This window comes from Coregonus clupeaformis, chromosome 37, assembly GCF_020615455.1.
Source record: "Coregonus clupeaformis isolate EN_2021a chromosome 37, ASM2061545v1, whole genome shotgun sequence".
Lineage (NCBI taxonomy): Eukaryota > Metazoa > Chordata > Actinopteri > Salmoniformes > Salmonidae > Coregonus > Coregonus clupeaformis.
This window is the reverse complement of record NC_059228.1, coordinates 25652124-25679543: the sequence shown is the minus strand read 5'-3', so window position 1 is coordinate 25679543 and position 27420 is coordinate 25652124. Positions and strand designations below refer to the sequence as shown.

The following is a 27420-nucleotide window of genomic DNA, read 5'->3' as shown; positions in this document are numbered from 1 at the left end:
CCATGCGACCGGTTGATACGCTGGTGAGAACAGTTTGAGAGACATGATTTGTCATATAGTGCCCTCCTGTGTTCATCCCCCCAAAAATGCAGAAAAACCTTCAGGTGTTTCAAGCCTGGTAGTGCTGAGCGATTAATCGAAATGTCAGTTATTTTACGTTTTTTTAATCAACGGAGTTCTGGTTCAATTATGTAAATTCCATTTTGTTCTGTTTTTTTTTCTTCTGTGAGCTCAATGCACACATTGCACAGTTTCTCTAGAGATAAATCAGATCCAGCCTGAACTGTGTGATGTAGTAGGGAGTTGTAGTTTCCAACAGGCTAATATTCTACATAGTTTTGTGTAAACAACGTGGTAATTAACTACAATGACCATAATCAATTGGTCTGGTCTGTGTTTCTTTTATGCCTACTAAGGAAAAGACAGAAGAATGCACGATCATGAGGAGATATAGAAAGCAGTTGTTGCTCCGGGAGGTATCTCTACCTGAAAATAAATGATCTAAGTGATTAATAGTTGGTATTCAGCAGTCATGAAAGTATGCCTTATTTACTTTGAAGAACTACAAAATAGGGATTTTGTCAGACAGCACATGCAGCAGCTCTATAGAGATGAGTGATGACTTGGAATTAAATAATAGTCATCAAATAATAAATAAATCTATCCCGTGTTACTCATGCAAATTAGTCAGTGTCTGGTTCAGTGTTGAGCTTGGCAGCTGTAACTACCTGTTTTTTTTGTGTGTTCAGTAGTCGACGGCTCGTGTTGCTAGTAGGATGGCTACTTTTGAGTTAGAGGCATTTTTGGAAAACCCTACGTGGGGGGTTTTTGAGAATTGCCGTAGAGTGGATCTACAGGCTTTGGCTGACCACTTTTCTTTACCCATACCGAGGGGTTTAGTGAAAGCAGAAGTTAGGGAAGTAGTGCTAGCGATATTGTTAAACGAGCGAGTGCTTGAGTTACCGCCGCCTGAGTCTGCTGCTCCTGTAGGGGATGTGGTTGCTACGCCTGTAAGCCCATCAGTGTCTGAGGACGAGACTAAGGCTCCAGCCACATTGCCCCGTTATGACCCACTCTCCCCACTGACTGACAGTGATGCCAGGATCGATGTCCGCTCGACACGGCTCCAAATGGAGGCGGAAGAGCGGGCACAAATCAGGCAAGACAAGCTGGAGATGCGTAAGCTAGAGGCAGAACAGGAGACGCGTAAGCTAGAGGTAGAACTGGAGACGCGTAGGCTTGATCAAGAACTGGAGACGCGTAGGCTTGATCAAGAACTGGAGACGCGTAAGATGGAACTGGAGGTGCGTAAAATGGAACTGGAGGCAGAAACAGCGAGGTTAGTCGCTGCTCATACTATGCCTGCTAGTGAGCCATCCTCACCAGCTGTGTCGGCTGCTACGTTTGATATTAGTAGGCAGATCACCTTGGTACCTGTGTTCAGGGAGTCAGAGGTTGATTCCTATTTCAGTGTGTTTGAACGTATAGCGGTAGCATTGAAATGGCCCGAAGAGGTATGGTGCCTATTACTTCAGTGTAAACTAACAGGTAAAGCCCAAGAGGTTCTGGCAGCGCTACCTCTTGAAGACAGTTTGAATTATGAAGTGGTCAAAGCTACTGTTCTTCGGGCCTATGAGCTTGTTCCTGAGGCATATCGACAGAGATTTAGGTCTCATAAAAAGTCTCCTACTCAGACTTATGTGGAGTTTGCTAGAGACAAAGGAAATCTGTTTGACAAATGGCACAGTGCTAGTAAAGTAACTGATTTTAACTCTCTACGGGAGTTAATCTTGTTAGAAGAGTTTAAAAATTGCTTACCGGAACGCATTGTAGTTTATCTGAACGAACAGAAAGTATCCTCACTGTCGGAAGCGTCTGTTTTGGCAGACGAGTTTGTGTTGACGCATAAGAGCGTGTTTTCGGCTCGTACGGAGAGCAGGGCTGCGGAGTTGCTAACTTTTAGTCCTAGTCGACCAGCAGTACATCCAGCACGCCCAAAAGATGTGCGTCACTGTTTCTATTGTCATAAGGTGGGACATTTGGTTAGTGATTGCTTTTGCTTAAACGCAAACCGGGGATACCTCAGCACGCCAGGCCGCCAACGGGTGTTGGGCTGATTCGATGCGGTTGTCAGGCCGGAATCAAGACAGAAGCCTCATAGTGAATGTGGTTTGAAAGTCCCTGTCCCAGATCACAGTTATGAACCGTTCATTTTTGAGGGGTTTGTTTCTATATCAGATGACGAAGCGTCTCAGCGTCCAGTTAGAATCCTCAGAGATACTGGTGCGGCGCAGTCGTTCATACTAGCTGATGTGTTGCCCTTGTCTAATAATACATATTGTGGTTCCAATGTGTTAGTACAAGGAATTGAAATGGGATTTGTCCCAGTGCCATTGCACTTTGTGAACGTACACTCTGAGTTAGTCAGTGGATTGTTCAGAGTGGGCGTACGTCCTATGTTGCCAGTAAAAGGTGTGACATTTATAATGGGCAACGATATTGCCGGAGGAAAGGTAATACCCGTATTGGAGGTAATGGATAAAAGTGACCAGTCTCTCTCCGAGGAGCTGGCACAGGGTTATCCAGATGTGTTCCCCGCTTGTGCTGTCACACGTGCTCAAGCCCGACAAGTGGGTGAAGTGGTAGATTTGTCAGACACGATTCTTTTCAGAGAGTGTGACCCAGAGGATAGTTCGGGTGCTACCTCTGGTAAGCTGGTGCAGTCTGACCAACAGCCCAGAGAAAGGAAGAAGGATGTGGAACTTGTTGCTGAGGCAATACAGTTACCAGTTACTCGTGAGCAGCTGATCGCTAACCAACAGGTTGACATTAGCCTGGCTAAATGTTTTTCTAGTGTTGTCTCAGAGGAGGAGCTAAAGAAGAAAAACATGGCATACTTCATTGATGGTAATCTCCTCATGCGTAAATGGACATCCCATGTTGACGCTGGCGGAGATTGGAATGCTTTTTACCAAATAGTGATTCCTACAGCCTTTCGACAAAATGTTTTATCCCTCGCTCATGATCACCAGTGGTCCGGACATCTGGGAGTCACCAAGACTTATGATCGAGTTTTGCGACATTTCTTTTGGCCTGGCTTAAAACAAGATGTGGCTCGGTTCTGTCGGACTTGCCACACCTGTCAAGTAGTTGGGAAACCGAACCAGGTTATTTCCCCCGAGCCTCTTTGTCCCATACCGGCCCTAGGTGAACCCTTCGAACATGTGATGGTTGATTGTGTTGGACCATTACCAAAAACAAAATCTGGTAACCAGTTTATGTTGACAATTATGTGTGTGGCCACCAGGTACCCAGAGGCCATTCCTCTGCGAAGGATTACTGCTCCAGTGGTGAGTAAAGCGTTGATCAAATTCTTCTCAACTTTTGGATTACCTAAGGTGATACAAACTGATCAGGGTACGAATTTCCTTTCTACACTTTTCAAACAAGTGTTAAAATCCTTGTCAGTTACACACCGTGTGTCAAGCGCATATCACCCAGAGTCTCAGGGTGCGCTTGAACGTTGGCATCAGACACTGAAGTCTATGCTCCGTAAATATTGCATGGAATCTGAGAAAGATTGGGATGAGGGAGTTCCTCTAGTGTTGTTTGCTGTCCGTGAGACAGTACAGGAATCCCTAGGGTTCAGCCCAGCTGAACTGGTGTTTGGACACACCATGAGAGGACCTATGAAAGTCCTTAAGGATCAGTTTTTGTCACAAGAGTTGTGTGTGAAAGAAAATGTGTTGGACTACGTTAGTCGCTTTCGTGAGCGCCTACATGCTGCCTGTGCTCTAGCAAAGGAAGCACTGTCTTCCTCACAGAAACGGATGAAACGACACTATGACACACAGGCTGTTTCTCGTTCACTGCAGCCAGGTGACCGAGTTCTTGTATTGTTGCCTGTGCCAGGAGCGTCATTGTCAGCACGTTTCTCTGGTCCTTATGTCATTGAAAAGAAACTAAGTGAAACTGACTATGTGATACAGACTCCTGATAGAAAACGCCAATCTCGTGTGTGCCACGTTAACATGTTGAAGACATACCACACCAGACCCGTCACTCAGGTAGACAGTCCAGAGAAACTGGCCGAGTCGGCTGTCTCTGTTGCTGCTACGGCTGTAGTGGGAGGTCATGTTAATGATGTGGACGGAGATGGTTTGGAGTTGCGCAATACTCAGCAGCAGTGTGCTAGATTGCCCAATTCAGAGATGCTGCTGTCTCTCCCGTCAAGCCTGATTCATTTAACGGACAGACAGTCAGATGATATTGTGAGACTATTACACAGCTTTCCATGTCTTTTTAATGATGTTCCTACATGTACAAATGTGTTAGAACATGACATTAATGTTGGAAACGCTGCACCTATCAAGCAACATCCTTATCGTGTCAACGTCGCTAAGAGAAAGATAATGAGGGGTGAGGTCGGTTATTTGCTGGAGAATAACCTGGCTATGCCAAGTTCAAGTCCTTGGAGTTCTCCGTGCATTCTGGTTCCTAAACCTGATGGGACATCCAGATTATGTACGGACTATCGGAAGGTCAATGCTGTCACAGTGCCCGACTCGTTCCCGTTACCCAGACTGGATGACTGTATTGATACTGTTGGTGCTGCTACTTATGTAACCAAACTAGATCTTCTAAAAGGTTACTGGCAGGTGCCGTTAACCCCACGTGCCTCCGACATCTCTGCCTTTGTGACCCCAGATCACTTCCTACAATATGCTGTCATGGCATTTGGGATGCGGAACGCACCAGCCACTTTCCAACGCCTGGTTAACACAGTATTGGCTGGAGTTCCTAATTGTAGTGCTTACCTGGATGATCTGGTCATTTATTCAACTGAGTGGTCTGATCATGTTAACACTCTAAGGGTAGTGTGTGAACGTCTAGCAACCGCTTCTCTAACCCTGAACTTAGCAAAGTGCGAGTTTGGGAAGGCCACTGTTACGTATCTTGGTAAACAGGTCGGCCATGGTCAGGTGCGCCCTGTAGATGCCAAGGTCTCAGCTATAAACGCATTTCCCGCACCTACCACCAGAAGAGAGCTACGCCGTTTTTTAGGGATGGTTGGCTACTACCGTAGTTTCTGTAAAAATTTCTCTGCGGTAGTTGCTCCATTAACGGATTTGCTCAGTCCGGCGAGGAAATTTGTATGGTCTGAAGATTGTTGTACTGCTTTCAACACTGCTAAAGCACTCTTGTGTAGTACTCCTGTTCTTGCTGCGCCAGATTTTGAACGGCCGTTTAAACTGGAGGTAGATGCAAGTGCCAGAGGTGCTGGTGCTGTTCTACTGCAGCAAGACCAGAGTGGAGTGGACCATCCTGTCTGTTATTTTTCACGGAAATTTAACAAATGTCAGACAAACTATTCCACCATTGAACAAGAAGCTCTAGCTTTGTTGTTAGCTCTGCAGTACTTTGAAGTTTATGTTGGTTCCAGTGCATTACCAGTAATAGTGTATACTGACCATAACCCCTTAGTTTTTCTCCACCGGATGTACAACCAGAACCAACGCCTTATGCGTTGGGCACTTGTCGTGCAAAATTATAATTTGGAGATCCGCCACAAAAAGGGGGTTGGATAATGTGTTGGCAGATGCTTTGTCTCGTGTGTAATGATCTAGGTTTTTTTTGTTATCCCGGCAGGATGATTTGTGAATTTGGGTGTTGTGATAGTACGTGTGTCGCAAACCATTGTGGTTTGCTCTTTTAAGGGTGGGAGTGTTACGGATACAGGTATCCTGTGTCCTGTGTTTTTCTCTCCTTCTGCCCTAATCACAGGTGTCCTGTATGTTCCTGATTGGTGGTCGTTGAGGTGTCTGATGATTGGACCAATCAGTGAACATTCCTGTGAATTGCACCACCTGTTACTCGTTTGTTCAATCACACATCCCATTGTATAAAAACCAAACTTGTGTGTGTTGCAAGAGAGAGAGATTTTTGCCATATGTGAGTATGGACACGGTGGTGTCCTGTGTGTTGTGTACTCACTAAGTTGTTGGTTACCCTATTGGTAACTTTGTTAGAAGCCATTTCTTTATGTGAGTGTGGATACTGTTGTGTCCTGTGTATTGTGTACATACTTTATTGCTGATTACCCTGTTTTGTAGCGTGGTGTGTTTCTGGGAAAAGGGGAGTTTAAGCTAGATGCCCTTGGGCGTACATTACCCGTAGGAAGAAATCTGTCTATAAACACCAGTTAGACCTGAGCGGACCACCCACTGTATTTTTTGTATGGTAGCAGTAGCCTAGCGGTTCTTGAGGCAGGCAAGATCAGTTTAGGGGGTTTTACACTATTGTTTCATTTCTTGGGTCCTGCTCAGCCCTTTTTCCCAAACCTTTACCGTGTGTTTAGTAATAAACCATTTATGTTTGACGGTAGTTCATGGTTGTCCACTTTATGTTACGAACCCCGTGGCTCTAAACATCTAGGGTGGATGGACATGAGACCCGTAACATAAATTCATGTAAATTATAAGTGTGGCAGGGAACAGTGAGAACCAAAAATGACACAACAACCATGAACTACCGTCAAACCTAAAGTGTTTATTTCTGAACACACGGTATGGTTTGGGAAAAAGGGCTGAGCAGGACCCAAGAAATGAAACAATAGTGTAAAACCCCCTAAACTGATCTTGCCTGCCTCAAGAACCGCTAGGCTACTGCTACCATACAAAAATACAGTGGGTGGTCCGCTCAGGTCTAACTGGTGTTTATAGACAGATTTCTTCCTACGGGTAATGTACGCCCAAGGGCATCTAGCTTAAACTCCCCTTTTCCCAGAAACACACAAAGCTACTAAACAGGGTAATCAGCAATTAAATAAGTACACAGGATACAACAGTATCCACACTCAGGTAAAGAAATATATTCTAATAAAGTTACCTATAGGGTAACCAACAACTTAGTGAGTACACACTACACAGGACACCACCGTGTCCACACTCACATAAAGAAATAGCTTCTAACAAAGTTACCAATAGGGTAACCAACAACTTAGTGAGTACACAACACACAGGACACCACCGTGTCCATACTCACATATGGAAAAAGTCTCTCTCTTGCAACAAACACAAGTCTGGTTTTTATAAAATGGGATGTGTGATTGAACAAACAAGTAACAGGTGGTGCAATTCACAGGAATGTTCACTGATTGGTCCAATCAGCAGACACCTCAACGACCACCAATCAGGAACATACAGGACACCTGTGATTAGGGCAGAAGGAGAGAAACACACAAAAACACAGGATACCTGTATCCGTAACACTCCCACCCTTAAAAGAGCAAACCAAAATGGTTTGCGACACACGTACTATCACAACACCCAAAATTCAATAATCATCCTGTCGGGATAACAAAAAAAAACCTAGATCATTACACACGAGACAAAGCATCTGCCAACACATTATCCAACCCCTTTTCGCAGAGGAATGGCCTCTGGGTACCTGGCGGCCACACACATAATTGTCAACATAAACTGGTTACCAGATTTTGTTTTTGGTAATGGTCCAACACAATCAACCATCACATGTTCGAATGGTTCACCTATGGCCGGTATGGGACAAAGAGGCGCGGGGAAATAACCTGGTTCGGTTTCCCAACTACTTGACAGGTGTGGCAAGTCCGACAGAACTGAGCCACATCTTGTTTTAAGCCAGGCCAAAAGAAATGTCGCAAAACACGATCATAAGTCTTGGTGACTCCCAGATGTCCGGACCACTGGTGATCATGAGCGAGGGATAAAACATTTTGTCGAAAGGCTGTAGGAATCACTATTTGGTAAACAGCATTCCAATCTCCGCCAGCGTCAACATGGGATGTCCATTTACGCATGAGGAGATTACCATCAATGAAGTATGCCATGTTTTTCTTCTTTAGCTCGTCCTCTGAGACAACACTAGAAAAACATTTAGCCAGGCTAATGTCAACCTGTTGGTTAGCGATCAGCTGCTCACGAGTAACTGGTAACTGTATTGCCTCAGCAACAAGTTCCACATCCTTCTTCCTTTCTCTGGACTGTTGGTCAGACTGCACCAGCTTACCAGAGGTAGCACCCGAACTATCCTCTGGGTCACACTCTCTGAATAGAATCGTGTCTGACAAATCTATCACTTCACCCACTTGTCGTGCTTGAGCACGTGTGACAGCACAAGCGGGGAACACATCTGGATAACCCTGTGCCAGCTCCTCAGAGAGAGACTGGTCACTTTTATCCAATACCTCCAATATGGGTATTACCTTTCCTCCGGCAATATCGTTGCCCATTATAAATGTCACCCCTTTTACTGGCAACATAGGACGTACGCCAACTCTGAACAATCCACTGACTAACTCAGAGTGTACGTTCACAAAGTGCAATGGTACTGGGACGAAACCCATTTCAATTCCTTGTACTAACACACTGGAACCACAATATGTATTATTAGACAAGGGCAACACATCAGCTAGTATGAACGACTGCGCCGCACCAGTATCTCTGAGGATTCTAACTGGACGCTGAGACGCTTCGTCATCCGATATAGAAACAAACCCCTCAAAAATAAACGGTTCATAACTGTGATCTAGGACAGGGACTTTCAAACCACATTCACTATGAGGCTTCTGTCTTGATTCCGGCCTTACAACCGTACGAATCAGCCCAACACCCGTTGGCGGCCTGGCGTGCTGAGGCATCCCTGGCTTGCGTTTAAGCAGAAAGCAATCATTAACCATATGTCCCACCTTATGACAATAGAAACAGTGACGCACATCTTTTGGGCGTGCTGGATGTACTGCTGGTCGACTAGGACTAAAAGTTAGCAACTCCGCAGCCCTGCTCTCCGTACGAGCCGAAAACACGCTCTTATGCGTCAACACAAACTCGTCTGCCAATATAGACGCTTCCGACAGTGAGGATACTTTCTGTTCGTTCAGATAAACTACAATGCGTTCCGGTAAGCAATTTTTAAACTCTTCTAACAAGATTAACTCCCGTAGAGAGTTAAAATCAGTTACCTTACTAGCACTGTGCCATTTGTCAAACAGATTTCCTTTGTCTCTAGCAAACTCCACATAAGTCTGAGTAGGAGACTTTTTATGAGACCTAAATCTTTGTCGATATGCCTCAGGAACAAGCTCATAGGCACGAAGAACAGTAGCTTTGACCACTTCATAATTCAAACTGTCTTCAAGAGGTAGCGCTGCCAGAACCTCTTGGGCTTTACCTGTTAGTTTACACTGAAGTAATAGGCACCATACCTCGTCGGGCCATTTCAATGCTACCGCTATACGTTCAAACACACTGAAATAGGAATCAACCTCTGACTCCCTGAACACAGGTACCAAGGTGATCTGCCTACTAATATCAAACGTAGCAGATGACACAGCTGGTGAGGATGGCTCACTAGCAGGCATAGTATTAGCAGAGACTAACCTCGCTGTTTCTGCCTCTAGTTTACGCGTCTCCTGTTCTGCCTCTAGCTTACGCGTCTCCTGTTCTGCCTCTAGCTTACGCGTCTCCTGTTCTGCCTCTAGCTTACGCATCTCCAGCTTGTCTTGCCTGATTTGTGCCTGCTCTTCCGCCTCCATTTGGAGCCGTGTCGAGCGGACATCGATCCTGGCATCACTGTCAGTCAGTGGGGAGAGTGGGTCATAACGGGGCAATGTGGCTGGAGCCTTAGCCTCGTCCTCAGACACTGATGGGCTTACAGGAACAGCAACCACATCCCCTACAGGAGCAGCAGACTCAGGCGGCGGTAACTCAAGCACTCGCTCGTTTAACAATATCGCTAGCACTACTTCCCTAACTTCTGCTTTCACTAAACCCCTCGGTATGGGTACAGAAAAGTGGTCAGCCAAAGCCTGTAGATCCACTCTACGGCAATTATCAAAAACCTCCCACGTAGGGTTTTCCAAAAATGCCTCCAACTCAAAAGTAGCCATCCTACTAGCAACACGAGCCGTCGACTACTGAACACACAAAAAAAACAGGTAGTTACAGCTGCCAAGCTCAACACTGAACCAGACACTGACTAATTTACATGAGTAGCATGGGATAGATAGGATCCCAGACGAGCCCCCACTTTATGTTACGAACCCCGTGGCTCTAAACATCTAGGGTGGATGGACATGAGACCCGTAACATAAATTCATGTAAATTATAAGTGTGGCAGGGAACAGTGAGAACCAAAAATGACCCAACAACTGAAATATTTTATTAAAGTAATGTGAATAAATTATTGTTAAGTGATAAGCATTAATTGGCAGTCACTACCATCATGGGACTTTTATTAATTGTTTTATTCTGTGTTACAGCATTAAACCCAAATAATCGAAACTGAAATAAAATATGTGATTATTTTTTTATAATCAAACCAAAACCGAACCGACCTCAAAAAGCACTAATCGCTCAGCACTAAAGCCTGGTTAACTGTATGAAGAATAGTTTTTGTAGGAGAGTAGGTAGAGTGGAAAATGAAAGAAATGGGTGGAGAAATGGTCTTTAGGTGAGGTGAGAAGTTTGATGTGCTGCTTTTCGTGAAAGTCCTGAACCCTGCCTTTTATTGAATTCAGAGGCAATTCATCTTCCATGATGTCATAACGCCCGGTTGGAGTAGATAAACATGAGAGTGAAAGACCAAAGATGCATGTCAAATAACAGAGGCACACAATTCTTGTTTTTTTGGACATTCACTCTCATGTTTATCTACTCCAACCGGAGTAGATAAACATGAGAGTGAATGTTGGACATTTACTTTTTGACAGTAACTGGAAGTTGGAGACAAAGAGTAGATATTTTAATTAACATGTGTAAAAATGTGGAACAAAGAATAGTGAGTAAGGGCTTTTTGACAGACAATGGAGTTAGTACACAGCCACATACAGCCAGTGCAGAGACCATGTGATATGGGTTAGGAACATCATGAAACCCACAGTGACAGGTCCTCAGAGTTAGGATATGACTGGCAGGACATGATAAGTGTTTGTTCAGTCATAGGAACTAACTGTCCTATTTTTAACCATTGTCTCACGTCAGATGGCGTCAATGCTCCGCGACGCTCGTCCCTCAACCGGTGCAGGCTAAATCGACGCGCTATCTGATGTAAGACAATGATTTTTGACAGACAGCTGGATTGAAAAGCAAAAAGGGCACACCAGAAACCATTACAGAACTTTACACCTTTCTACACAGAGATCATTGCACCCTTCTTCACAGCCTGCCTGTGATAAATATATCTAAAGGTGAAAGTGCCCCATCATGTTGAAAAGCAAGCGAGGGAGCATTTGATCTATATGAAGAGGAAATTCATAATCATTCAACATAAATACAATAAGAAACCTAAAACTCTTGAAATAACCGTAAAAGCAGAGTTTTGGATCAGTCGGATCAGATCGGTTCGGATTCCTTCTGGCTCTGAAACAATGTTTTGTATATGTCTGTCCATATTCCATATCCCTTAATTTGAGGTGTTCAGAGTAGCTATGTGGCCTGTTGTGATTATTTTCCAGTTTTTGACACGGTGTGGATGGCATTGATCCACTCCTTCCTCTCCTCAGCTGTAGCCGCTTGGAGGAAATAGTGTGTCTCGTCGGAAGTGATGATCTCAAAGAGATTCCCATCAACGTCATACCTCTTGGCTGAGCCGAAAAAAGATTAAGAAAAACATTTTGAAGAATAAGTTAGGAGGGAATTACACTTCATAGTCCTAGTCACACTGAGCCAGCGTGGGATTTGGTTCAGTGTATGTGTCCCGCAGTAATAAACTCACCATCAGGAACAAACTCCACCGCTGTGATCACAGACCCTCGCAGTTGGATAGAGCCCAGAGGGTACTCATCACCCTACAGAGAGAGCGAGGGTGGGGAAGGGAGAGAAATAAGGGTTGAGGGGGAATAAAGAGAGAAAAGAGCAGATTAGCGAGAGACAAAGACAGGAGGGAGATAAATTATAGACATTAGAAAAGAGCGAGATAAAGATAAATATGTTTTTCATGTTATGTTCTTGAAAAATAATTTTGTGTGAGGTTCCACTCTCTAATCCTGTACCTTGGTGGGGTCGTAATAGTGAATATAAGCAGGATCGTTCCGGAGGATGAATTTCCGCACCTTCCAGTTTTTCCTCCGATGTCCCTGGGGTGAAAAAAAGAGAGCATGACGGGCTGACTGCTCTTCTGTTTCTGATCACTATCAGTCGTGAAAACAGCACCGACCACAGACATAGTGCTGTGGTGAATTTCACTTCCTCCTTCATCGCAAAGGTCATATTTATAGAACGCCTACAGCCCTCTCAATTTCCACCACTTCTTCTGTGGGGACAGCCGATGAAGCACCTTTTTTTCGTGAAAGAGAACTTAGCTGTAATTCTGAAAATGAAAGTGATGCTTACTGACAATAATATGTTGTCATCCATTTAATTAACTTAAGTATGTAATACAGCATCATTCAGAACATCCCAAAATACCTGATCCGGTAATAATCACATTAGTTCATCACCTAGATATTCAATGAGTATTTACAGTGTTGCCAGTCTTACCTGTTTGAGTAAGCAGCCCTGTTTTATGATGTTACCCCTGAACTCCTCCTTCACAATCACGTCTTCATCACTGGAGTAGCCTTCACAGAAGAACCCACTGTCTGCCTGCAACACACCATACAAGGTAAGAAAACATTAGGATACAGTATTATCTCATCTCATCATCTCATCCTCACTTAGAATACATTATAGCTTTTACGTACGTACGTTTATAAAGACAGAAATGTTAAAACATCGCCTAGTCTGTGTGGTCTTCTAGCAATGACCACCAGATCTCCAGATCTTCTAGCAAATATGGAAGATTATATAGACACTAGCAGCTACATGAATAACAAAAACAATCAATCCATTCACTCACAAAGTAGTAGAGTGCATCTGGCTCATCGACGAAGGTGGACATTGCCCCTCCCTCGAGCCCCTCTTTGGACACGTCCCCTGCGGGCTGTAGGAACCCTTCGTTCAGGAGTCCTGTAGCCAACATCAGAGCCTCAGGCCTGTTCCTGGCCTTGTCCTTAGAGATCAGCCAGTCCACCACCGTACTACCTGCATGAAGAAGAGAATCAAAGCTGGTATGATCTATCGCAATGTGACTCAGTGAGTGAGACTCAAGACTCTCTTGAGTCTGACCTGGATAAATACAAGTTATGTGCTGCTGTACCTGTGAAGCAGTGATTGTAGACTCTCTTCTCGTTTTCCAGCTTCTGCTCTTTGACCCCATCCTCCTGGTCTCTCATTAGAATGTACAGCTCACTGAGAAAAGGCAGACAACAAAGCAGACAATACTTAGAAAGTTATCAAATGAATGATGGCTATAGTTACGAAGACATGAATGTAGCCCCATTCTCATCGACGGGGCTGTAGTGGAACAGGTTGAGAGCTTCAAGTTCCTTGGTGTCCACATCACCAATGAACTATCATGGTCCAAACACACCAAGACAGTCGTGAAGAGGGCACGACAAAGCCTATTCCCCCTCAGGAGACTGAAAAGATTCGGCATGGGTCCTCAGATCCTCAAAAAATTCTACAGCTGCACCATCGAGAGCATCCTGACTGGTTGCATCACCGCCTGGTATGGCAACTGCTTGGCCTCCGACCGTAAGGCACTACAGAGGGTAGTGCGTACGGACCTCTATACAAGGCGGTGTCAGAGGAAGGCCCTCAAAATTGTCAAAGACTCCAGCCACCCTACTCATAGACTGTTACCGCACAGCAAGCGGTTCCGGAGTGCCAAGTCTAGGTCCAAAAGACTTCTCAACAGCTTCTACCCCCAAGCAATAAGACTCATAAACAGCTAATCATGGCTACCCGGGCTATTTGCACTGCCCCCCCCATCATTTTACGCTGCTGCTACTCTGTTAATTATTTATGCATAGTCACTTTAAGTCTACCCACATGTACATATTACTTCAACTACCTCAACTAGCCGGTGCCCCCGCATATTGACTCTGCACCGGTACCCCACTGCATATATAGCCTCCCTACTGTTTATTTTATTTTACTTCTGCTCTTTTTTTCTCAACACTTTTTTGTTTTATTCTACTTTTTCTATTAAAAATAAATGCACTGTTGGTTAAGGGCTGTAAGTAAGCATTTCACTGTAATGTCTGCACCTGCTGTATTCGGCGCATGTGGCCAAAAATTTGATTTGATTTGTAAGCGTATCGTGGATCATAGGTGGTAAGTAAGACAGGTCAGAGGTCCTACCTGAGGTTGACGGTATCAGGGAGGCGAATGGACCTCCGTATCGACTTCCTGGCAAACGTTTTGCCCCCCTGCAGACAGTTGATGGCCCTCTTGATGTCCTTCACCCAGGACTCTCTCTCCTCCAGGTGGGTGGCCTGGAAGAAATGGTCCTGGTTCTTGGCCGTGCTGAGCTTAAAAACCAACTGCAAGAAAATGGCAATGTTATATTACATGTTTGATGTTTTTTTTAAATGTTTTTTTATTTTTTACCTTTATTGAACTTCTGCCTGTATTGGGGGGGTGAATGTTTTTCAATGTACTTTAATTTCATTTTGTATGTTGCCAAAATTGTGAGGTCAGGTGGAGCACTACAGTAATGATAGACACTTGTACTCGTATTTAGTAGTGTCCGTACCGTCCTCTTGCTGAAGTCCTGACAGGGACTGGTCAGAACAGCTCCCTTCAGTGGGATCATTCCTTTGGGAGCACTGTCTGTCTTTCTCTTGAAGAACTCCACCCCATCATCAGACAACACCACCCACACCACCTTCCACGAGTTCAACACTGTGCCCTGAACAATACAGAAGGGAATGTACATGTTGATAGAATCAATCAATCAGTCCTTATACCAAAGGTATTCCACAACTGCTCAGTTCTGTTACTACAATACAAATACTGTAACGATCCCGGCAGTCTGAGTCGGGTCCTGTCTGTGGACTAGTTTTTATGTTCGTGATCTCCAGTTTCCCGAGGGTTCTGGAACGCTCCGGGGAGCTCTCTTGATTTCCGCACCTGCATCCCATCAGCAATCTGCACACCTGGTCCTGATCATCACCCTTCTTAGGCTCTGGCCTAACATCCATTCCCTGCCGGATCGTTAGCCATAAACAGTATGTTTTGCCAGCGTATAAGCCTCAGAGTACTAGCGTTAGTTTTGTTGTTTTTTGCATCTTGTTGACCTGCCTTGTACTTACCTCCGTTTGTTCTGTCTACAGTCATTCTCCCGGAACCTTCACCCAACCCCTGCCGTGCCATCAGTTCATCTGCTACTTCACCACCACCTACTCATCTCCGCCACCCGCTCCGTCTACTGGACTATTCTGCACCTTTTCCCTGTAAATAAACACTCTCATTCGTTCAACTCACCTTGTCCTGGTCTGCTTCTGGGTTCGGTCTTAGAGAACCGTGACAGAACGATCCGGCCATTAATGAACCCAGCGGACCTGGACTCTGTTCGCCATGCCATTACCCATCAGGAGAAGATGTTGGGCCATCATAGCACGGTACTACAGGAGATCGCGTTGTCAGTTCGGAACCTTTCTACCGGTCTGACGGAGGTCCAGAACCAACGCAAGTCTCCGGTGGAGGATCCACTACCGGTTTCACCCATCTCGCCTGCCGCTTCTGGAGCTGTGTCCTTCCGTGAGCCCAAGGTTCCGACGCCGGATAAATATGAGGGGGAGCTGGGAAGATGCCGTTCCTTCCTTATGCAGTGTGGATTAGTGTTCGATCTACAGCCCTACTCTTATGCCACAGACAAGGCTAGGATAGCCTTTGTGATTGAGTTGCTGCGTGGTCGAGCGCTGGAGTGGGCTTCAGCCGTTTGGGAACGACAGGATCCCTGCATGGCGTCATACCAGGGGTTCACGGCCGAGATGAGGAAGCTCTTCGACCATTCCGTCCGAGGGAGGGACGCAGCTAGGCGCCTGTTTTCGCTTCGCCAAGGAACTCGCAGCGTGGCCGACTTCGTGATCGAGTTCAAGACGTTGGCTGTGGAGAGTGGGTGGAATGAGGAGTCTCTGCAAGCGGCCTTTTACCAGGGTCTGTCGGAGCAGCTCAAGGATGAGTTGATCTCCTATCCGGAGCCGAGTGACCTGGACAGCTTGGTAGCCTTGTCTATTCGGGTGGATAATCGAGTCCGAGAGCGAAGGAGGGAGAAGCAATGGGGTCCGTCCAATCGATCAGCTTCTCAGTTCCCAGTCGGGTCGGGTGGTGGACCAGAACACGTCGATCATTCTCCACCACAAAGGATTATTGGAGAGGTTCTCTCTCCCGATTCTGAACCCATGCAAGTGGGGCGGCACGGGTTAACCAAGGAGGAGCGTCAACATAGACGTAAGACCAACTGTTGCCTCTACTGTGGTAGCTCGGGACATTACATCTCCACTTGTTCCCCGGCGGTCGTCAAACTGCCCGGCTCGCTAAAGTTGGGAGGACTTTTAGCGAGCCAGTTTCAACCTCTCAGTACCTCTGTCAGACCCCGTTTCCCGGCAACCCTTGTGAACAGGAATCAGAGCTTAGCGATTAACGCTTTTGTCGATTCAGGTGCCGATGGAAGCTTTCTTGATGCCGAGTTGGTGGAACAGCTGGGGCTTTCCAAGGAGCAATTGCCGGAAGCCATTGAAGCGACCACTCTGAACGGCAGTAGTCTGGCACGTATCACGATGAGGACTGAACCGGTTAAGATGCTGTTGTCGGGGAATCATTCGGAGATGATTTCATTCTTCATTCTGCCGTCTTCCCATGTTCCTCTAGTCCTTGGATACCCCTGGCTGAAGGAACACAATCCCACGTTCGATTGGGTGACGGGCAAGGTAACGAGTTGGAGCCTTGATTGTCATGCTAACTGTCTCAAGACTGCCTGTCCCCATTCGGTTCCCAGTCAGGTGATTGAGGCTAAACCCCCAGATTTGTCCCTGGTTCCCGAGACATATCACGATTTGGGGGAAGTGTTCAGTAAGCAGAAGGCTCTGTCACTCCCTCCCCACCGACCATATGATTGTGCCATCAACCTGTTCCCTGGAGCTGTCTACCCCAAGGGAAGGTTATACAGTATCTCCCGCCCTGAACGTGAGGCTTTGGAGACCTACATCAAGGAGTCCCTAGCTGCTGGTCTCGTTCGTCCCTCGTCATCACCCCCTGGGGGCAGGATTCTTCTTTGTGGGTAAGAAGGATGGCTCTCTTCGACCGTGTATTGATTATCGGGGGTTGAATGACATCACGGTCAAGAACAAGTATCCCCTGCCCTTGATGAGTTCTGCCTTCGACTCCTTACAGGGTGCTACGGTGTTCACCAAGCTAGACCTACGCAATGCGTATCACATGGTCCGGATCAGAGAGGGAGACGAGTGGTTGACGGGTTTCAATACACCGATGGGTCACTTCGAGTATCAGGTGATGCCGTTTGGACTGACCAATGCTCCAGCGGTATTCCAGAGTATGGTGAACGACGTCCTGAGAGATATGATCGGTCTCTTTGTGTTTGTTTACCTGGATGACATTCTGATCTTCTCGAAGGAACCTTCCGACCACGTCCAGCATGTCCGGCAGGTTCTGCAGCGATTGTTGGAGAATCGCCTGTTCGTGAAGGCCGAGAAGTGCGAGTTCCACGCCCACACGACATCCTTTCTCGGGTACATCATCTCCAGGGGAGAGATTAGGATGGACCAGGAGAAGGTTAGAGCGGTTCTGGAATGGTCCCAGCCCGGTACGAGATTGCAGCTCCAGAGATTTTTGGGGTTTGCGAATTTCTACCGCAGATTCATCCGGGATTACAGCCGTGTGGCCGCTCCGTTAACGGCCTTGACTTCCAGTATCAGGAGCTTCAAGTGGAATCCGGAGGCGGATCGAGCGTTTCTGGATTTGAAGAGGCGATTCACCAACGCACCGATTCTCTCTCAACCGGACACGGACCGTCAGTTCGTCGTTGAAGTGGACCGCGTCCGATGTGGGAGTTGGCGCCATCCTGTCGCAGCGATGCTCCACGGACAGTAAACTCCATCCCTGCGCCTACTACTCTCGTCGCCTTTCGCCTGCGGAGAGGAATTACGATGTGGGTAACCGGGAGCTTCTCGCGGTGAAACTTGCCTTGGAGGAGTGGCGCCACTGGTTGGAGGGGGCGGAGCAGCCGTTTATTGTCTGGACTGACCACAAGAATCTTGCTTACGTGCAATCGGCTAGACGTCTCAACTCCCCGTCAGGCCAGGTGGTCGTTGTTTTTCGGACGATTCAATTTTTCCCTGACGTTCCGACCTGGATCTAAGAACGGCAAGGCGGACGCCTTGTCTCGGATGTTCTCCAAGACGGAGGAGAGTGGGTCCAAGACCGAGACAATTCTCCCCCGGAACTGCGTCGTGGGAGCTGTTAGGTGGAAGATTGAGGAGGAGGTGATGGCGGCTCTTCGGACGCAGCCCGGTCCCGGTAACGGTCCACCCGGTCGGTTGTTTGTGCCTGAGTCGGTTCGTCCCTGCGGTCCTCAAATGGTCCCACGCCAGCAAGATGGCTTGTCACCCTGGCGTGGCTCGGACGATGGCGTTTCTTCGCAGACGTTTTTGGTGGCCTGCCATGGCCGAGGATACTCGGGGTTATGTTGCTGCCTGTCCAGTGTGTGCGCAGAATAAGAGTACCAATCGGCCCAGCTCTGGACTACTTCACCCCCTTCCTATTCCCCGCGACCATGGTCGCATCTGGCCCTGGACTTTGTCACTGGGTTGCCCGCTTCTGAGGGGAACACGGTCGTTCTGACTATCGTGGACAGATTCAGCAAGTTCGCCCACTTTGTGCCAATTGCCAAGCTTCCCTCTGCCTCGGAGACGTCCGAGATCCTGGTTAGGGAGGTTTTCAGGGTCCACGGGTTGCCCAGTGATATCGTTTCCGACCGTGGCCCTCAGTTTACCTCTGCTGTCTGGAAGTCCTTCTGTTTGGCCATTGGAGCTACAGTCAGTCTCACATCTGGTTTTCACCCCCAATCTAATGGTCAGGCGGAGAGAGCCAACCAGAAGATGGAATCCACGCTACGCTGCCTGGCCTCTTCCAACCCCACCTCCTGGGTCTCTCAGTTGCCTTGGGTTGAGTATGCCCACAATACTCTCCCTACATCTGCCACTGGGATGTCTCCCTTCCAGTGCCTGTATGGCTACCAACCTCCCTTGTTCCCTTCTCAGGAGAAGGAGCTCTCAGTGCCTTCTGTTCAGGTCCATATTCGTCGTTGCCACCGGACCTGGCATCGGGCCAGAAAAGCACTCCTTAGAGTTTCGGACCGGTATCAGCTCCAGGCGAATCGTCGCCGGATCCCCGCTCCCACCTACACCATCGGAGATAGGGTCTGGTTGGCCACACGGGATCTTCCTTTACGGACTGAGTCTAGGAAGTTGTTACCGAAGTTCATTGGTCCGTTTGTGGTGGAGAAGGTGATCAATCCGGTGGCAGTTCGACTCAAACTCCCGAGGACGCTCAGAGTCCATCCCACCTTTCATGTCTCCTGCCTCAAGCCTGTTTTCCTCAGTCCTCTGTTGCCTCCTCCGCCTCCTCCTCCTCCTCCTCGGATGATCGGAGGTGGTCCTGCCTACACGGTGCGTCGCATCATGGATTCCAGACGGCGGGGCCGGGGTTTCCAGTATCTCGTGGACTGGGAGGGGTATGGTCCTGAAGAGAGGAGTTGGATTCCGCGGCGACAGGTCCTAGATGCTGACCTCATCAGTGACTTCTACCGCCTCCATCCTGGCGCTCCGGGAGTCCGCCCGGTGGCGTTCGTCGGAGGGGGGGTACTGTAACGATCCCGGCAGTCTGAGTCGGGTCCTGTCTGTGGACTAGTTTTTATGTTCGTGATCTCCAGTTTCCCGAGGGTTCTGGAACGCTCCGGGGAGCTCTCTTGATTTCCGCACCTGCATCCCATCAGCAATCTGCACACCTGGTCCTGATCATCACCCTTCTTAGGCTCTGGCCTAACATCCATTCCCTGCCGGATCGTTAGCCATAAACAGTATGTTTTGCCAGCGTATAAGCCTCAGAGTACTAGCGTTAGTTTTGTTGTTTTTTGCATCTTGTTGACCTGCCTTGTACTTACCTCCGTTTGTTCTGTCTACAGTCATTCTCCCGGAACCTTCACCCAACCCCTGCCGTGCCATCAGTTCATCTGCTACTTCACCACCACCTACTCATCTCCGCCACCCGCTCCGTCTACTGGACTATTCTGCACCTTTTCCCTGTAAATAAACACTCTCATTCGTTCAACTCACCTTGTCCTGGTCTGCTTCTGGGTTCGGTCTTAGAGAACCGTGACAAATACAATGTAATTAGAAACATGTTAGAGTAGATGACATTGTAATTAAACAGGTATAATAGAAACATCATGTGAAGTGTTACCAAATTGACTTTCTTCCAAATTGACTTGCCTGGATGGGCATAAAATGTATATAATTTACACAATGTATTTATCGAATATTGAGGGATAGGATGAGGGAATACATAAAACACATATTAATCTCAGCATTTGAATGCAACAGCCTCTAGCAGTGTTTTGTTTTTAATCCTAACCTCCCCTACTCTATAAATGCAAATTTAGCAGCTGCTGAACATTACTTTTTTTTTCATAGAAAATGCTGTTCAGCAAACAGATTTATGGGAAGTGAGTGGGAATTTTAAAGTATTGCACAATCAATCCTCACAAAGAGGGATGTTACTTGAGAACAAATCTTAAGAAAGGAAATACAGACCATACATAAAATATTCATAGGTAATCATAAATCCAATACTTAGTTTTATGTGAAATGGTCTTGTTTCACTTCACTTTCTTGATTGTTGTTGTTCACCAGAGAGAGCTATGATACAAAGCTATCACAGGCACTACCTATAGTTCTACGAATATGTTCCAATGATACTGAACAACTGATAAAGATTGGAATGCATAAGAATAGCATAGGCAAACGTTTATATGCGAAGAACAGTACAGTATGTGACATGATAAAATCATGTTCTATTCATTTTTATTTTGTAAAGATTACAAACAATACAAAACAGACGCTCACAAACATCCACAACATCACCCCTGCCCAGACCCACCTGCTCACACCCCCATCTCCAGCGCCCGCCACATGGCCTCAAACTGCACCATTTTGTTTCTCTCCATCGCCAACACACTTTCAACATTTACAGTGGGGAAAAAATGAATTTAGTCAGCCACCAATTGTGCAAGTTCTCCCACTAAGCTACAGGACTGTTTTGCTAGCACAGACTGGAACATGTTCCGGGATTCTTCAGACAGCATTGAGGAGTACACCACATCAGTCACTGGCTTCATCAATAAGTGCATCGATGATGTCGTCCCCACAGTGACCGTACGTACATACCCCAACCAGAAGCCATGGATTACAGGAAACATCCGCACTGAGCTAAAGGGTAGAGCTGCCGCTTTCAAGGAACGGGACTCTAACCCGGACGCTTATAAGAAATCCCGCTATGACCTCCGACGAACCATCAAACAGGCAAAGAGTCAATACAGGTCTAAGATTGAATCATACTACACTGGCTCTGACGCTCGTCGGATGTGGCAGGGCTTGAAAACTATTACAGACTACAAAGGGAAGCACAGCCGCGAGCTGCCCAGTGACACAAGCCTACCAGACGAGCTAAACCACTTCTATGCTCGCTTCGAGGCAAGCAACACTGAAGCATGCATGAGAGCACCAGCTGTTCCGGACGACTATGTGATCACGCTCTCCGTAGCCGATGTGAGTAAGACTTTTAAGCAGGTCAACATTCACAAGGCCGCAGGGCCAGACGGATTACCAGGACGTGTACTCCGAGCATGTGCTGACCAACTGGCAAGTGTCTTCACTGACATTTTCAACATGTCCCTGACTGAGTCTGTAATACCAACATGTTTCAAGCAGACCACCATAGTCCCCGTGCCCAAGAACTCTAAGATAACCTGCCTAAATGACTACCGACCCGTAGCACTGACGTCTGTAGCCATGAAGTGCTTTGAAAGACTGGTCATGGCTCACATCAACAGCATAATCCCAGAAACCCTAGACCCACTCCAATTTGCATACCGCCCCAACAGATCCACAGATGATGCAATCTCTATCGCACTCCACACTGCCCTTTCCCACCTGGACAAGAGGAACACCTACGTGAGAATGCTATTCATTGACTACAGCTCAGCATTCAACACCATAGTGCCCTCAAAGCTCATCACTAAGCTAAGGATCCTGGGACTAAACACCTCCCTCTGCAACTGGATCCTGGACTTCCTGACGGGCCGCCCCCAGGTGGTAAGGGTAGGTAACAACACATCTGCCACACTGATCCTCAACACGGGGGCCCCCTCAGGGGTGCGTGCTCAGTCCCCTCCTGTACTCTCTGTTCACCCATGACTGCATGGCCAGGCACGACTCCAACACCATCATTAAGTTTGCCGACGACACAACAGTGGTAGGCCTGATCACCGACAACGATGAGACAGCCTATAGGGAGGAGGTCAGAGATCTGGCCGTGTGGTGCCAGGACAACAACCTCTCCCTCAACGTGACCAAGACAAAGGAGATGATTGTGGACTACAGGAAAAAAAAAGAGGACTGAGCACGCCCCATTCTCATCGACGGGGCTGTAGTGGAACAGGTTGAGAGCTTCAAGTTCCTTGGTGTCCACATCACCAACGAACTATCATGGTCCAAACACACCAAGACAGTCGTGAAGAGGGCACGACAAAGCCTATTCCCCCTCAGGAGACTAAAAAGATTTGGCATGGGTCCTCAGATCCTCAAAAAATTCTACAGCTGCACCATCGAGAGCATCCTGACTGGTTGCATCACCGCCTGGTATGGCAACTGCTTGGCCTCTGACCGCAAGGCACTACAGAGGGTAGTGCGTACGGCCCAGTACATCACAGGGGCAAAGCTCCCTGCCATCCAGGACCTCTATACCAGGCGGTGTCAGAGGAAGGCCCTCAAAATTGTCAAAGACTCCAGTCACCCTAGTCATAGACTGTTCTCTCTGCTACCGCACGGCAAGCGGTACCGGAGTGCCAAGTCTAGGTCCAAAAGACTTCTCAATAGCTTCTACCCCCAAGCCATAAGACTCCTGAACAGCTAATCATGGCTACCCGGACTATTTGCACTGCCCCCACCCCATACTTTTTACGCTGCTGCTACTCTGTTAAGTATTTATGCATAGTCACTTTAACTCTACCCACATGTACATATTACCTCAATTACCTCAACTAGCCGGTGCCCCCGCACATTGACTATGCAACGGTACCCCCCTGTATATATAGCCTCCCTACTGTCACTTTATTCTATTGTATATATAGCCTCCCTACTGTCACTTTATTTTTACTTCTGCTCTTTTTTTCTCAACACTTTTTTGTTGTTGTTTTATTCTTACTTTTTTTGTTTAAAATAAATGCACTGTTGGTTAAGGGCTGTAAGTAAGCATTTCACTGTAATGTCTGCACCTGTTGTATTCGGCGCATGTGACCAATAAAATTTGATTTGATTTGATTTGACTTAAAAAGATGAGAGAGGCCTGTAATTTTCATCATAGGTACACGTCAACTATGACAGACAAAATGAGAAAAAAAAATCCCGAGAATCACATTGTAGGATTTTAATGAATTTATTTGCAAATTATGGTGGAAAATAAGTATTTGGTCAATAACAAAAGTTTCTCAATACTTTGTTATATACCCTTTGTTGGCAATGACACAGGTCAAACGTTTTCTGTAAGTCTTCACAAGGTTTTCACACACTGTTGCTGGTATTTTGGCCCATTCCTCCATGCAGATCTCCTCTAGAACAGTGATATTTTGGGGCTGTCGCTGGGCAACACGGACTTTGAAATGGACCTTGAAATGCCACTCCAGGACCTTGAAATGCTTCTTACGAAGCCACTCCTTCGTTGCCCGGGCGGTGTGTTTGGGATCATTGTCATGCTGAAAGACCCAGCCACGTTTCATCATCAATGCCCTTGCTGATGGAAGGAGGTTTTCACTCAAAATCTCACGATACATGGCCCCATTCATTCTTTCCTTTACATGGATCAGTCGTCCTGGTCCCTTTGCAGAAAAACAGCCCCAAAGCATGATGTTTCCACCCCCATGCTTCACAGTAGGTATGGTGTTCTTTGGATGCAACTCAGCATTCTTTGTCCTCCAAACACGACGAGTTGAGTTTTTACCAAAAAGTTATATTTTGGTTTCATCTGATCATATGACATTCTCCCAATCCTCTTCTGGATCATCCAAATGCACTCTAGCAAACTTCAGACGGGCCTGGACATGTACTGGCTTAAGCAGGGGGACACGTCTTGCACTGCAGGATTTGAGTCCCTGACGGCGTAGTGTGTTACTGATGGTAGGCTTTGTTACTTTGGTCCCAGCTCTCTGCAGGTCATTCACTAGGTCCCCCGTGTGGTTCTGTGATTTTTGCTCACCGTTCTTGTGATCATTTTGACCCCACGGGGTGAGATCTTGCGTGGAGCCCCAGATCGAGGGAGATTATCAGTGGTCTTGTATGTCTTCCATTTCCTAATAATTGCTCCCACAGTTGATTTCTTCAAACCAAGCTGCTTACCTATTGCAGATTCAGTCTTCCCAGCCTGGTGCAGGTCTACAATTTTGTTTCTGGTGTCCTTTGACAGCTCTTTGGTCTTGGCCATAGTGGAGTTTGGAGTGTGACTGTTTGAGGTTGTGGACAGGTGTCTTTTATACTGATAACAAGTTCAAACAGGTGCCATTAATACAGGTAACGAGTGGAGGACAGAGGAGCCTCTTAAAGAAGAAGTTACAGGTCTGTGAGAGCCAGAAATCTTGCTTGTTTGTAGGTGACCAAATACTTATTTTCCACCATAATTTGCAAATAAATTCATTAAAAATCCTACAATGTGATTTTCTGGATTTTTTTCTCCTCAATTTGTCTGTCATAGTTGACATGTACCTATGATGAAAATTACAGGCCTCTCTCATCTTTTTAAGTGGGAGAACTTGCACAATTGGTGGCTGACTAAATACTTTTTTTCCCCACTGTAGATAATAAAGCATTTGACCATTCCATTGTGTTAACAATGGAGGATTTGTTGATTTCCAGTTTTTAAGTATACGGTTTTCTAGATAATTGGTGAGAAATGTATCGTTCAACCCATCGGGTATCTCACTGCACCCTCATATGCCATGTCATTTAAATATGCAGACAGATGGATTAAAAAAAGCCAACTTTCTAACTCCGCCCATAGCATTCCCAGAAGGCATGGATTATTGAGTCATTGTTAGTTTTACACTTAAGACATGACTCTGCCATTGTGCTGTAGAATTTGTGAATTGTGTCTCTTGTGTAATAAATTCTATACATTTGTTTATACTGGATTAAGCATGTACATTTTAGTTAACTGTCATTTTGTTAGTTATGTTCCAACATTCCCTCCATCTTGTGCCAATATCAGTTATTTTTAAGTCTTGGTTCCAATAGTTTCAGTTGGATAGGCTCTCTGCAAGATTTTGTATATCTTACATATCATATGAATATCCTTTTCTGACTCAAATAGGATTCCCTCAAGATTTCTCTGATGTCCAAAAGATTTCAAATCGAAATTTCTTGATATAAAAATTTGAAGTTGCATGTATTTGAAAATATCTACAGTGGTCAGTCCAAAATTGCGTTTTAATTCTGTCATGGAAATACGTGTATTTCCTGTTACCAAGTCATTTACGGTTTCTATGCCTTTAGTCTTCCATGTGGACCAATTTATCTGTGAATTCTGAAAAGCTATCCAAGGATTGTTCATTATGGTAATGTTTTTAGGGAGTGATATTGATTCTTGTATAATACATTTCATTTTCTTCCATATTGTTATAGTGTTCTTAACTATGAAGTTGTTCATGTTCTAAGCTTTATCCTTTGAAAATTGACACGTGAAAGGATTCTGGGAATGAGCATGCGCATCTTCAATATGTACCCATTGTTCCTCCACACTGGGTGGAGAGTTGATACAATTCCAAGTCTGGAAGGTTAAAAAGTACCCTCAGATTTAGGAAGATGTAAAACGTTCCTTTTTATTCTATGAGTTTAATTTGCCCAAATAAAGTCTGTTATGACCGAGTATACTTTTTTAAAGAATCTCTTCGGTGAGGTCAGGTAGCTTAGTGGTTAAGAGCGTTGTGCCAGTAACTGAAAGGTCGCTGGTTCTAATCCCCGAGCCGACTAGGTGAAATCTGTCGATGTGCCCTTGAGCAAGGCACTTAACCCTAATTGCTCCTGTAAGTCGCTCTGGATAAGAGCGTCTGCTAAATGACTAAAATGTCATTGGTATTGAGGAGAATAAATATAAAAACTTTGGGAGCCATGCAGTTCTGAAGAGGTTTATTCTACCTGTAAGATTTATGGGAAGATTATTCCATCATCTTCTATTAAGTTAGATTTTGATTAATCCAGTGAGGTCATGGGTTATCCGTCATCATCTGACCCCAGACTAAGAGTCAGTCCATTTTGACGAGACCCATCATCTGTGTTAGTCATTTGTCAGGCCATGAGAAATACGAAGTATGATTATTTTTTAGCTAATGTGGTTTGTGGGGGAAACAGTTTTGTTGCTATCTGCATTCAGTTTCTAAACATCTAAAGCGATCAAGTCTCAGGCCAAATGGAAATAGTCCTAGAACCACTACACTAACCTTCCATTTCATTTAAAGCACTTGACTGACAGCTGAAGTTGGACATGTAAATGGTCAAACATATTGCCCGCTGACTTGATGTTTCTAACTCTTGTCATCGTCTCCATCGATGGATCTTGTTCCTAACCTTCTCAAATGTGAGATAATCTATTGTCTAGTAACTAAGCTGTCCAGCAAATCTACAGTATTAAAGTCTGGCCCAAGGTAAACACAAAGACCTACACTAATCAAGGTTATTTGACAGGAACATATTTTCCTCTATCACCCTTACCTTTTTGACCAGATATCCCTCTTTGATCTGTTTTGGATCCATAACCTCTAGCTTCTGGTGTCTGTGTCTGAGTAACTGATGCAGACACAAGAGGAACACTCACCCCCCTCACATATGACCTACTTTGTTGTGTGCTGATAGAGATAGTGGAAGTTGAATGGGGTGTGTCACAATGCTGGCGCCTTTCATGGCTTCCTCTTCCTGCTCAGTGGTAGTAAAAGAGGATAGCCACAGTCGCTCATTCTCTTGGTCAAAGAGAGAACGCCTGTGTAACTGTTTGATATCAAACCTTGGTTGTCAGTGCTTTGCATTTCAGTGTCAAGCATGCATACCACTAGAACAAAAAACTATAGCTTGCAGAATGTGGGCACTGGTTACTCATGATGACGCAAGTCAACGACTTAGCGCAAACCACTTGACCACCTCCTCCTTTCAACCACAAGCATTTGAGTCACCTACTTCAAAAGCTTTTTCCATTCAGCTGTAGAAAAAGATAGACACAATTA

General features: G+C 46.0%; 1 protein-coding gene across 1 annotated transcript; it reads right to left on the bottom strand.

Annotated features, from left to right (window-relative positions):
- Positions 1-10762: 10762 nt before the first annotated feature.
- Positions 10763-27045, bottom strand: plek (pleckstrin). Its single transcript, XM_041866518.1, has 9 exons — positions 26915-27045; positions 14614-14769; positions 14220-14401; positions 13174-13265; positions 12874-13058; positions 12516-12620; positions 12029-12112; positions 11752-11824; positions 10763-11620 (listed from the first exon to the last, which is right to left on the bottom strand). Exons 1-9 carry the CDS (start codon positions 26954-26956, stop codon positions 11481-11483), a joined length of 1059 nt encoding a protein of 352 aa, XP_041722452.1. The 5' UTR covers positions 26957-27045; the 3' UTR covers positions 10763-11480.
- Between the last annotated feature and the right edge of the window lie 375 nt (positions 27046-27420).